At 38.0% G+C, this 13,894-nt stretch overlaps 1 protein-coding gene across 1 annotated transcript; it reads left to right on the top strand.

Annotated features, from left to right (window-relative positions):
• The first annotated feature begins 1,690 nt into the window (after positions 1–1,690).
• Positions 1,691–6,125, top strand: PCDHB1 (protocadherin beta 1). The gene has a single exon (XM_025445120.3). The coding sequence runs from the start codon at positions 1,881–1,883 to the stop codon at positions 4,335–4,337; it is 2,457 nt and encodes an 818-aa protein (XP_025300905.1). The 5' UTR covers positions 1,691–1,880; the 3' UTR covers positions 4,338–6,125.
• The last annotated feature ends 7,769 nt before the right edge of the window (positions 6,126–13,894 follow it).

Consider the following 13,894-nt stretch of genomic DNA (forward strand, 5'->3'; position numbering starts at 1 on the left):
ACCAATGTTACACAATGCCACTCTGTGACTGTGATGGATCAAATTTCAGATAAGAGCACGCCATAATCACGTCTAAACACAGACAAAAAGAACACTATCCAATGCACAAAAATGATCTATCCTGGCTAGTATGAATGATCAATCATAGCTTTTTTGCCAGTCCCAGCTTTACCTCCTCCTTTCTTCTCACTTTCTACCTAAGAATTATTAATATATCCAACCATAGTATCAACTCCATTTCTGGCAGCATCCCATCCAAACAAAGTCCTATTTCACCACCTGAAATCATTTTCTAACACTCTCTTACTGAGATGTCCCATGATTCTCTGTGGTGTGCACTTGGAAGAAAATTTGCATTGAGCATATTTATTCCAGTAAGTCAGAAAATACAACTCTTTAACTACAGGTGCATTCCTGATGCCCTGTGGCCAAAGGGTATTGACAATACTCTGGAATTCTATACAGCAATGGAATGGATGAATGAGAACTAAACACAACAACATCAGTCTCACACTGAGCTAAATAATGAAGGAAAGAAATTGGATTCAAAAGATTATTCACTATAAATGTCATGTGTTTTTTTAACCATAGTAAAAAAATTACCTTCCATATACTTTATTGTATTTCTTTATATAGTTTTTTTAAAGAGGCAAAATTAAGCTGTTTAGGGATGCACACTTAAGCCAAATGTTAAGATTTGTAATGTAGATTGAGGGATCCATCTTTTTTGAGGTGGCTTATCATTCTTAAACCTTCTATGATCCTATGATTGTAAAAGAAACTCTGAACAAATATCTCCCAACTTTCTCTCAGGTCGTTTTCAATATATGTAAGTAGTCTGTTATTTCATTTCCTTTCTAATCCAATGCCAAACAACTTCATTTCATTTATCCACCATGTTATCTGGGAAACAGTAATGTACTAATTAACAGCATAGACTCTGGAGTCAGACAAAATTAAATTGAATTCCTTCTCTAATATTTATTAAGTTAGGGGGTCTTAGGAGAGTGACATAACTTATCCAGTCTCAGTTTCTTTGTAAAAAAAAAAAAAGAAAAGAAAGAAAGAAATACTGATGTGTGCTTCATGAAGTTGTTGCAAGGATTTAACTAGATAATGCACGTAAACAACACAGTACCAGCACTATATGGAACCATACTCAGTAAATATTAATGCCATCAAAAAATACTAATACCATCATAATCATAAGTGCCAAACCAACTGTTTCCTGAGTGTTTGAGTGTTCTGGGAAAGGAATGGATTTATGCAAATCAAAGCCAGTTACTCTATCAATGGACACCAGGTTCCTGAAGGAAACCTCTGTCTGTCCCCTTTCTTTTTCCTGCTGATCACTGTCTCCGATTCTCCATCCCTCTCTGCCCTCCTGCCATCCGGCTCCAGGACGTTTTTGCCTCTCCCTGGATCTCAGGGCGGACTGTGTGGAGTATTCAAAATAGCTTGCTTACTCCTCAGTGTTTGCCGGTTGCCGGTTGCCGCAGCGGCCCCAGCCGGCTGGCTCTCAGGTAGGCGACTTCAGCTTAAGTAACCTCATTGGCTTTTTAATTCCCAAGGACTTTTTTTCTGAAAGGGAATTAAAAGGCGAGTCAGCCGTTGCTTTGGCAACGACTTTCATCCTCTACCTGATCTCCGGAATGAGAACATACCTATTAATACAGTGGATAGACTAGGGAGTTGAGTTGCTCAATGCAAATTTTCTTCCAAGTGCAAAACAGCTTACCGGGCGCGGCTAGCGGTTGATGGCGCTGCGGTTAGAGCCGAGCAAAGCTCAGCGCCTGCAGTTGCAGGAACCTGTCGGCGGAAAAGTGAAGTATATCCGCAACAGGTGGTGGCTGCTGCAGAGAGTGCACTTGTGAGAACGGATGGCGGTTGCGCGCAGAAAATTCTTGCAGAGCAGGCAAGTAGGGTCTCTTCTCTTTTTGTTGTGCATATCTACGGGGAGCGCGGCCACTATCCGCTATTCGGTGGCGGAAGAGATGGAGAGCGGTTCGTTTGTGGCTAATGTGGCCAAGGACCTGGGGCTGGAGGTAGGGAAGCTGGCTGCGCGCGGGGCGCGACTGGTTTCCGAAGGCAGCAAAGTGCATTTCCGGCTCCACCGCAAGACAGGGGATCTGTTCGTGAAGGAGAAACTGGATAGGGAGTCGCTTTGTGGCAAAGCTGACCCGTGTGTGCTGCACTTTGAAATAGTCCTGGTGGAGCCGCTGCAGTCCTTTCGTGCGGAGGTCAGGGTATTTGATATCAATGACAATGCCCCGATTTTCCTGAACAAGCAGCCGCTTTTAAAGATTCCGGAGAGCACACCCTTGGGTTCACGTTTTCCTCTGCAGAGCGCCCAGGATCTGGACGTGGGCCTCAATGGTCTTCAAAACTACACCTTGAGCCCCAACGCGTATTTCCACCTGCACACCCGTTTTCGCAGCCAAGGGCCCAAATATGCCGAGCTGGTCCTGGATAAGCCTCTGGACAGAGAGGAGCAGCCTGAAGTCAACCTGACCATTACGGCGGTGGACGGCGGGTCCCCACCCAAATCTGGCATCGCCCACATCCGCGTGGAGGTTCTGGACGTCAATGACCACGTACCTCAGTTCTCTAGACTGGTGTACCGCGTTCAGGTGCCGGAAAATAGCGCCAATGGTTCTTTGGTGGCCACTGTGAGTGCCACAGACCTGGACGAAGGCTCCAACAAGGAAATAACGTACTCCTTAGCTCAAAACCCAGAAACAATTCTCCAGACATTTCAGATTGACTCTCAAACTGGAGAGGTTCGTCTAAGAGGGCCCCTAGATTTTGAAGCAATTGAAACATACGACATTGACATTCAAGCCACCGACGGAGGGGGCCTCTCTGCCCACAGCAAAGTCCTGGTGGAAGTGGTGGATGTGAATGACAATCCTCCTGAGGTGACAGTCTCCTCTGTATCCAGCCCTCTCCCCGAAGACTCCCCACTACAAACTGTAGTAGCCCTTTTCTCTATTCGAGACCGGGACATTCAGGTGGGAGGAAAAATCATCTGCTTCCTCAGAGAAGACCTTCCTTTTGCAGTCAAACCTACTTTCCGGAATTCTTACTCACTGGTTACTGACAGAGGCTTGGATCGGGAAGAGGTTTCCGGCTACAATGTCACTGTTGTTGCCATGGATACTGGGCCACCCAGTCTGTTCACAGAAACTGTGATTGAGGTGCTAATATCTGACATTAATGACAACCCCCCAGTATTTCAGGAAGACTCCTACATTTTGACTGTTCGAGAAAACAACAGCCCAGCAATTTTTATTGGCAAAGTTCATGCTGAAGATCTAGATTTGGGTGAGAATGCCCAAGTAACATATACTTTGCTGCCTCCAAAAAGTGGAGATTTAGCCGTGTTTGCTTATATCTCCATAAATTCAGATAACGGGAAGCTCTATGCACTGAGAACCATTGATTATGAGGCCATTCAAGATTTTCAGTTTGTGGTAAAGGCAACTGATGGGGGCTTCTTGTCATTGAGTAGCCAGGTTACTGTCAGAGTGGTTGTTCTGGATGACAATGACAACCGCCCAATGATCTTGTACCCACTGCAGAATGGCACCTCACCCTGCAATGACTTGGTGCCCAGGTCTGCAGATGTGGGCTACCTGGTAACCAAGGTAGTGGCTGTGGATGGTGACTCAGGTCGGAATTCTTGGCTCTCATATCATCTCCTTAAGGCCACTGACCCTGGGTTATTCTCTGTTCAACAACAAAATGGGGAAATCCGTACATTGCGGCAGATATCTGAGAGAGACCCTATGATTCAGAAACTGATCGTTCTTGTTCAAGATCATGGCCAACCAGTTCTTTCCACTACTGCCTCACTCAACATCTTGCTGGTAGATGGATTTTCTGAACCTTATCTGCAATTCCGGAATCCATCCAAGAATCCTACAAGGGTAAATCCATCCACTAAATATTTGGTCATTTCTCTAGCTGTGCTTTCCTTTCTCTTTCTCCTGTCTGTCACAGTGATCTTTGTTCTTCACATCTACCAGAAGGTTAAATATAGAGAAAAGTTCACAGTTCAAGAGCATTTCTATGATGACTGTAATTTCCCTAACAACCTGGTACAAGGAGGGGCCAGTGGGTCTTTATCTCAGCCGTGTCCCTATGAAATGTGCTCAGCCACTGGCACCAGCAATAGTGAGTTTCGGTTTCTTAAGCGCTTTATGCCCAACTTTCCCTTCCCCCATGGCACTGGAGAGGCAAAAACAGAGGCTGGCTCCAGTTTACCACCAGATTCTGAGAGGAATAGGTCTCAGGGGTCAGAGGATCATGGTCGAGTATCTGACAACTGTATGTAGCTCTTACTTATGAGCTATATGCAGCCATTATTTATGTCTCCCTTGGGTTCATTACTCCTGGCCCTGGAAATGCTTAGTTGCATAGAAAGATCTGGTTATTTTGCCTTTAAATTATTTTCCAGTAGACAGTTATGCATGCATAGGGAAGAAAACTAGGTTCTAGTTTTGATATATCAGGAAGCAATTAGATTTGAGAAGCAGAAATATAGTTTATCATTACTCAGAAGTTTCTAGATTTTTGTGCCTCAGTATGTGTAGATCATCTTTGACTCAAAATCTTGCATGTCATCATTCATAATAACACGAATGCCTGGTGAATGGTGTCCTCATAGATAATCAGGAGGAAAGACAGGTAAAAAGAAAAAAAAAAGATTGACTTATTTGAGAAGGTGAATAAAGGCAGATATAAGACTAAAGAGATTCAGTTCAAGAATGTTTTCCAAAGTTAAGTTATATGTGAGTTTTTAATGGCTGTTTATGGCCTAAGGCAAATCTCAAACTTCTCTTTATACCCAGATGTCCATTCCATTCCTTATCACATTCATTGAGTGTGGGGAATGAAAGGTAGGTAAGGAAAAAATAAATTAGGCTTACTATAGTTAACAAGTGCTAGCACACAACTATAAAATAAAAAGATATTAAGGAAAAAATGATCATGAATACCAATTAAGTAGCCTTAAGAAAAGATACATTTTCACATATTACTAGATTTTACTTTTTTCAACTTTTTCAGTTTTATTGAGATATAACTGTAGCACTATATAATCTCAAGGTGTATGGCATAATTACCTTACTTACGTGTATTGTGAAACTATTACCATAATAAGTTTAGTTAACAAACATGCCCCTCAATTTCAGATTGTCCTTGTCTTCTTTAGGTTAGATTGATGTTCTGCATTATTGGGAAAAATACCACAGACATGATATTGTATCCTTCTCAAATTCATTATCAGGGGGTACATGATGTCAATGTGTCCTATTGAGCAGTAATATTAATTTTTTAAAACATTGTGGTTAGGGGGATCCCTGGGTGGCTCAGCGGTTTGGCGCCTGCCTTTGGCCCAGGGCGTGATCCTGGAGCCCCGGGATCGAGTCCCGCATCGGGCTCCTGGCATGGAGCCTGCTTCTCCCTCTGCCTGTGTCTCTGCCTCTCTTTCTCTCTCTGTGTCTATCATGAATAAGTAAATAAAATCTTTAAAAAAAAATAAAACATTGTGGTTAAAAGCAACAAAAAATTTACCACATCAAACATTTTTAAGCGTACAGTTCAGTAGTGTTAAGGTAATACTAATCCTCATCACTCACTTAAGGTACTATGTCAAGTTTCTCCACTGTATAGTTGCTATTTTTCTCTTTGTAATGAATAAGTACTTGGAGAGAGACACTTTGAAATTATGCAAATATCATGTTTCTGCTTAAATTTTTGCTCATTAATTTTAGTATCTATTGCTGGCTACTTCTGATGGCAATTAATACTGTGGCATTCGAGTGGTAATTTTCTATTTCCCTGATTCCTGTATATATAGACTCATGGATATTTTATTATTTAGGTTATAATCCAGTGCTACCATTATTTATTTTGTTGTTCAGCAAACTCTTTTATCTGGGATGAAAAGCAGATTTTTAAGACTGGAATTATCCACATAGAATACATTTTGACCAAAATAAGTATTTATTTGTAACCCTATGTGCTATATGATCTTAAACAAGTATAAATTTCCTAAATCTTATTAAGGTTTCTTCATAATGATGTTTTAACTTTAAATGAAAATTATGTTAACTTGATTTGAAATTTCCATTATAATTATAAAACTATTAAATAGATACTAAACTATGAAAAATTCAAATGTTATTATATGGGCATGTTTATAGATTTGTAAGCTATGTATAATAGAGATGTCAGTTAAAACAGATTTATATGCTGAAATTAGACATACAGATATATAAGAAATGGTATTTGTCTATCTGGTTTTGTTTAGTTATCCTAAAATAAGTAAATACATTGCTTTCTCTGTCATGTCTCTGTATTTTGTTTTTGGTTTCTATTTAAAGATGAACTTTTTCTCAGGGTGCCTGGGTGGCTCAGTTGGTTAGGCATCAGATTCTTGGCTCAGGTCATGATCTCAGAGTTGTGAGATCCAGTCCTGTGTGGGGCTCTGCAATGGGCATGGAGCCTGCTTGAGATTCTCTTGTCCTTCTCCCTCTCTCTTTACCTTTCTACTCACTGTCTCTCTCTCTCTCTCAAAAAAAAAAATGAATTCGTCTCATTCATGGAAGCAAAATTCATCTGTGTAAGTCTCTCATATAAAGTCTATATTCTCTACAGTTGAACTTCATCAAATTATGCGACTAATTAAACAACTGTTCTCCAACCAAAAAATTGACTTTGTTTACAAATTTATGTGATACTGTAAAAATAATAACAAAGTAGCGGTTGTATTTATATTATATTTAAACAAAATATTAAAAATTAAAAATAGCACAGTTTTCTGTTAAGCTGGTGAAGCAAGCTCATATGAATGCAGAAAGAAATAGATAAAGTTTAAAATAAAAAATTAGAAAATACAAAACAAAAATGTAACAAACATAAAATGGTGAACAAGTATGAAACCCTGACATTTCTGAGTTGCAAAATGGGAAGTTGGCATCAGTTGCAATAAGTTTGGCTCTTATGGGCTATTGGAAAAAAATATTCTCCATGCAAGATGGAGAATAAAAGCAAGGGTCATTGCTTACAGCCAGAAGGTATAATGGTTCTATCTTGTTCATGAAAAAAGGTTGAAAAACCACCACCAAAATATTTCTAAAGTTATGACAAACACAAATGGAAAGATATTCCATGCTCATATATTGGAAGAACAAATATTGTCAAAATATTTATGCTACCCAAAGCAAACTATAGATTCAATGTAATCCCTATCAAAATACCAACAGCATTTTTCACAAAACTAGAACAAATAATCCTAAAATTTGTACAGAACCACAAAAGACCTTGAACAGCCAAAACAATCTTGAAAAAGAAAAGAAAAGAAGGAATTACCACGATTTCAGATTTCAAGTTACACTACAAAGCTGTAGTAATCAAAACAACATGGTCATGGCACAAAAATAGACATGTAGATAAAAAGAACAGAATAGAAAGCCCAGAAACAAACCCACGATTTTACAGTCAATTAACCTTTGAAAAGAGACAAGAATATGCAATAGGAGAAGGATAGTTTCTTTAACAAATGGTGTTGAAGAAACTCACAGCTATATGCAAAAGAATGGAACTTCACCACTCTCTTACACCATACACAAAAATAAACTCAAAATGGATTAAAGATCTAAATGTAAGACCTGAAATCATAAAAATCCTAGAAGAGAGAACAGGCAGTAATTTCTCTGACATCAGCAATAGCAACATGTTTCTAGATGTTTCTCCTGAGGCAAGGGAATAATAAAGCAAAAAACTATTGGGACCAAATCAAAACAAAAAGCTTCTGCAAAGATAGGAAACATCAACAAAACTAATGGACAACCAACTGAGAGAAGACATTTGCAAATGAAATATCCAGTAAAGGGTTAGTATCTAAAATATATAAAGAACTTACACAATCCAACATCCCCAAACCAAATAATCCAATTTAAAATGGGCAGAAGACATGAACAGACATTTGCCCAAAGCAGACATCCAGATGGCCAAAAGTCACAGGAAAAATGCCCAACATTACTTATCATCAAGAAAATACAAATCAAAACTACAAGGAGATATCATCTCGTACTTGTCAGACACAAGAAACAACAAGTGTTGGCAAGGATATGGTGAATAAGGAACTTTTGTTCACTGTCGGTGGGAATACAAACTGGTGCAGCCACTGTGTAAAACATTATGGAGGGTCTACAAAAAATTAAAAATAGACTACCCTATTATCCAGTAATTGCACTCTAGGCATTTACCCATAAAAACACTAATTCAAAAGGATATATGCATCCCTATGTTTATTATAGCATTATTACAATAGCCAAATTATGGAAGCAGCCCAAATGTTCCCTGATAGATGAATGGAATATATATATATAACTATATATATAGTGTCATATATATGTATATGTGTTTGTATGTGTATATATAGATACATGTACCTAATGGAATATTATCCAGCCATATAAAGAATGAAATATTGCCATGTGCAAAACATGAATGGAGCTAGAGAGTATAATGCTAAGTGAAATAAGTCAATCAGAGAAAGACAAATACCATAGGATTTCATTCAGATGTGGAATTTAAGAAACAAAACAAAGGAAGATAAAAAGAAGAAAGACAAACCAAAAACCAGTCTTTTAAAAAAAGATTTTATCCATCTATTTATATGATAGAGAGAGCACTTTGCCTGCGAGTGGGGGAAGGAGCAGAGAGGGAGGGAGACGAACAAGCAGACTGCACTGAGCATAAGCCCAATGTTGCACTCCATCCCATGACTCCAAGACCATAACCCAAGCTGAAATCAAGAGTAGGATGCCCAACCAAATGAGCCACACAGATGCTCCATCAGACTCTTAACAGTAAAGAACAAACTGACAGTAACCAAAGGGGAGGTGGGCAGGAGGATGAGTGAAACAGGAAATGGAGTTTAAAGAGTACACTTACATGATGAACACTGAGTAATGTATAGAATTGTTGAATCACTATATTGTATACCTCAGAGTATTATAGCACTGCATATTAATTATATTGGAATTAAAATAAAAAAATTAATAAAATTTAAAAAAGAAAGTCTCAGTAAAGAAACAGAAAATATGAAGAAGAACCAAATAGAAATTTTAGAACCAAGATGTACAATAAACAAAATAAAAAGCTTAGTGGATAGGCTTAACAGCAGAATGGAGGAAAGAGACAAAAGAATCAGTTGATTGGAAGAAAGAACAATAGTTACCCAAACTGAACAAGAAAGAAAATATACTAAAAAATAAATGCACAGAGCTTCCCAGATGTATGGGAAAATAACAAAAGATGTAATATTTGTGTCATTGAAGTCTTAGAAGGAAAGGAGAAGGAAGATAGGGCTGAAAAATACTCAAATTTGGCAAAAGACAAGAATGTGGATATTTAAGAAGCTGAGCAAACTCCAAACAGGAAAAATCCAAAGAAATCCACACCAAGACATATTGTAGTGAAACTTAAATATTTAATTTATTTATTCATGAGAGACACACAGACAGGCAGAGACATTGGCAGAGGGAGAAGCAGGCCCCCTGCAAGGAGCCTGATGTAGGACTCAATCCCAGGACCCCCAAATCATGACCTGAGACAAGGCAGGTGCTCAACCACTGAGCCACGCAGGTGTCCTTGTAGTCAAACTTCTGAAAATTAAGGCAAAATATCCTGAAAGCATCTAGAGAAAAATGACACATTACCTACAGGGTAAAAACAGGCGAGATAGGCTGCATTCAGGGTGGTATGGCCATAGACCCTACAGGGTAAAAACAATGTGAATGACAGAGGATTTCTCATCAGAAATGATAGAGGCCAGAAGCAAGTAACACAATGTTTTTAGTGACTGAAAGAAAAGAACTGTCAACCCAGTATCCCATACTCAAAATATCCTTCAGGGATAAAGAGGACATCAGGATATTCTTAGGTGATGGAAAACTAAAAGACTTTGTCATCAGCAGACTGATCCTAAAAGAATGGCTAAGAGAAGTTCTCTAAACACACAGGAAATAATTTTAAAAGGAATCTTGGAACATCAGGAAGGAAGAATGAGCACGGTGAGTAAAAGATGGGTGAATATAGTAGACTTTCTTTTCCTCTTGGGTTTTCTAAATTATGTTAAAAAATGATAATACTGCCTGATGTGGTTCTGACTGTGGAGTAACCAAGACAATGTTATAAATAAGAGAGAGAGAGAGAGAGAGGGAGAGAGAGGGAGAGTAAGGAGACTATACTTCATTCAAACATATGAAATGATGACACTAGTAGACTATGAGAAGTTATTTGTACATAATATAATAACTAAAGACAGCCACTAAAAAGCAATATAAAGCAATATACTCAGAAACACTATAGATAAATAAAAATCAAAATTTTACAAATGGTTGAGTAATCCACAGAAATACAGAGAAAAGGAAAGCAAAAACAAAACAAACAGAAAACGAAAAATAAAATAGCAGGAGTGCCTTCCTTGGTTGCTCAGTTGGTTAGGCATCTGACTCTTGATTTGCACTCAAGTCATGACCTCAGGGTCCTGAGACTGAGCCCACATTGGGCTCTGAGCTCAACTGGGAATCTGCTTGAGATTCTCTCTCCTTCTCCCTCTGCCCCTCCCCTTGTGTGTGCATGCGCACGCACACATGCTTTCTCTAAAATAAATAAATCTTTAAAAAATAAAATGACAGGCTTAAACTGTAGCTTATGAATAATTACATTAAATGTAAATGATCAAAATACACCAGTTAAAGACAGAAGATGGCGGAATGGATTAAAAAACATGACTTCAGTATATACTGTTTGTAATAAATTCACTTCAAACATATTAATACAAGCTAGTTAAAAGTAAAAGGATGGGAGAAGATATATCATAAATATGTTAATAAAAGAAATCAGGTATGGCTATATTAGTACCTGAGATTTCAGAGAAACATAATTGCCAGAGGCAGAAAGGAACATAATAGTGATAAGAAAGTCAGTTCATTAAGAAGACATAGTGATCCTAAATGTACATGTATGAAACAAAAGAGCTGCAAAATATGTGAAGTAAAAACTGATAGAACTGAAAAGAGAAATAGACAAACTCACAGCTGTCGTTTGGAGACCTTAACACTTCTCTTGACCATTGACAAAGAAGTAGATCAAACTCAGCAAGAATTCAACAATACCATCAGCTAACAGGATCTAGTAGACATTTATAGAGCACTACACTTAAGAGCACTTCACTCAAGAAGAACAGAATTATACCCTTTCCAAGTGCTCACAGAACATATACCAAGGTAGATTTTATCCTGGGCCATAAAACAATCCTCAACAAATTTAAAGTAATTAAAATGATACAGAAGGTGTTCTGCAACCACAATAAATACAAACTAGAAATCAATAATAGAAGGATAATATGAAAATCTCCAAAAACACTTCAAACTTAAATAATACACATCTAAATAATATACATGTCAAGGAGGAAGTGTCAAGGGAAATTTTAAACTCACTGAGTTGCATGAAAATGAAAATACAACATATCAAACTTTGTGGGACATAATTAAAATAGTGCCAGGAGGGAAATTTATAGTGCAAACATTAGGATAGAGAAAAACATTAGGATAGGATAGAGTAAAAAAAAAAAAAGCCTCAAATCAATAATCTAAGCTAGCACCCAAGAACTAGACAAAGAACAAAATAAATCCAAAGCAAGAAGACGGACATATACAATAAGAATAAAAGCACAGGGGTGGCTGGTTGGCTCAATCAGTAGAGCACGCAACTCTTGATCCTGGAGTTGTAAGTTCAAGTGCCACATTGGATGCAGAGATTTAAAAAATCTTTTAAAAAAGCATAATAGCAGAAGTCAATGAAATTCAAAACATAAAAATAATAGAGACAATCAGTGAAACAAAGAGCTTGTTCTTAGAAAAGTTCAAAGCAAAAGAGAAAACACAAAATACTAATAACAAGAATGAAACAGATTATCACTACAGACTCTGCAAATACTAAAAGGATTATAAGGGAATACTATAGATAATTATGCACTCATGAATTTGATAACTTAGATAAAATGGACTAATTTCTCAAAAAACACAAACTACCATAGTTCACCCAACATGAAATGGTAATTTGAATAGCCCTATAACTATTAAGGAAATTGAATTTGTATTTTAAAACATCTCCCTCCACTTCCCATACCTGCTATCAAAATCTGATTGAAATAACTGGAATGATATTATTTATGCCTCACATAATTACCATTTTTGTGTGTGCTGTGAGAACATTTAAGATCTGCTTTCATGGAAACTTTAAAGTTTATAATACAATATTGTTAACTATAGTCGGCATGCTATACATAAGATCCCCGGAATATATTCATCCTATAACTGTAAGTTTGACCAACATTTCCTCATTTCCCCCACTCCCATCCCCTGCCAACCACCATTCTATTCTCTGTTTCTATGAGTTTAGCTCTTGTTACATTCCACAAATTAGTGAGAACCTATAATATTTGTCTTTCTCTGTTGGAATTATTTCACTTAGCATAATGCCACTATGTGTGATGTGTGAAAACACATCCATGTTTTCACAAATGGCAGGAACTTCTTTGTTTTTATGGCTGAATAATATTCCCTCATATATATGTATATGAGGGTCGTGGGCTGGATCCCACGACCCTAAGCTCATGATCTGTGCTGAAATTAAGAGTTGGGCGCTGAGCCAACTGAGCCACCCAGGCGCCCCATTTTCATCTTTTTTTTAGGAACCTCTATCCTATTTTCCACAGTGGCAGTACCAATTTACATTCCCACGAACACTGCACATGGGTTCCCCTTTAGGAGTCATTTAGGCTTACATTTGTTTGAAGGAGCAAACAGGACTATAGATAAGTTACTGTTTATGTAATATTACTGCTAATAATTGTTAGCATTTATGAAACACTGTGATGTTCCAAGCCCTAGGCTGAACATTTCATAAGCACTGTTTCACTGAGGTCCCTGGATGGCTCAGTCTATAGAGCATGCAATTCTTGATCTCGGGGTCTTGAGTTCAAGCCTTATGCTGGGCATTGAACCTGCTTAAAATAATTCTCACAACTTCATGAAGTAGAGAACAGTATTATAGCCGCTTTTTTTTCACATGAGGAAACTGAAGTTTAGAGAGATTAAGTAATTTTCTTAATATAAAATATGTGAAGTAGTAAAGCCAGGACTTTATTATGAGTCCTTTGACATAAAAGCCCATACTCTTAATCACCACTTTAAAAAATGATGTTTTTACACAACAAACCACCCACACGTGCACACATTCAAGCTGCAGGACTGTCCTTTAAATTGGGTATTGGTTACCAGGACCAAATTCAAATTGGAAAACAGGGTCATCTCTAGTCTTTTAGTTCTCCAACAGCTACACATCGTGCAAGGCTCTGTGCTGTTGACTTGCTGAAAGACTGCGCATTTCACATACCCAGCTTTTGAGAAAATCTCATTTCTCGCAAAATCACAAGTATTTCACCTATAGTAGAAAATAATTTCAATGGGTTTGTGTTTAAGTTGATACCATAAAATGCAACTAGCTCAAACTTCACCTCCTCTGGGAATCTTTCCTGATACCTCATTTCTGTTCCCACTTAAATTGCCCTTTTGAGAAGTTATAGTGCCTGTGTAAATTTCTCTTCGCACCTACCTCCCACTATTGTAAATGTCTCTTTACCTTCTAGGCTGTAATGTCGTGGGGTGTAGGCACCAGGCTTTATTCAATTTTATGTCCCCAATACCACTCACAGGACTTGAATATAATCTCAAACAAACAGCTGCTGATGAAATAATAAATTCAACAGATGCGTGACCAAATGGGTGACCCGTCTGAAATGTCAGAAATC

This window comes from Canis lupus, chromosome 2, assembly GCF_003254725.2.
Source record: "Canis lupus dingo isolate Sandy chromosome 2, ASM325472v2, whole genome shotgun sequence".
NCBI lineage: Eukaryota > Metazoa > Chordata > Mammalia > Carnivora > Canidae > Canis > Canis lupus.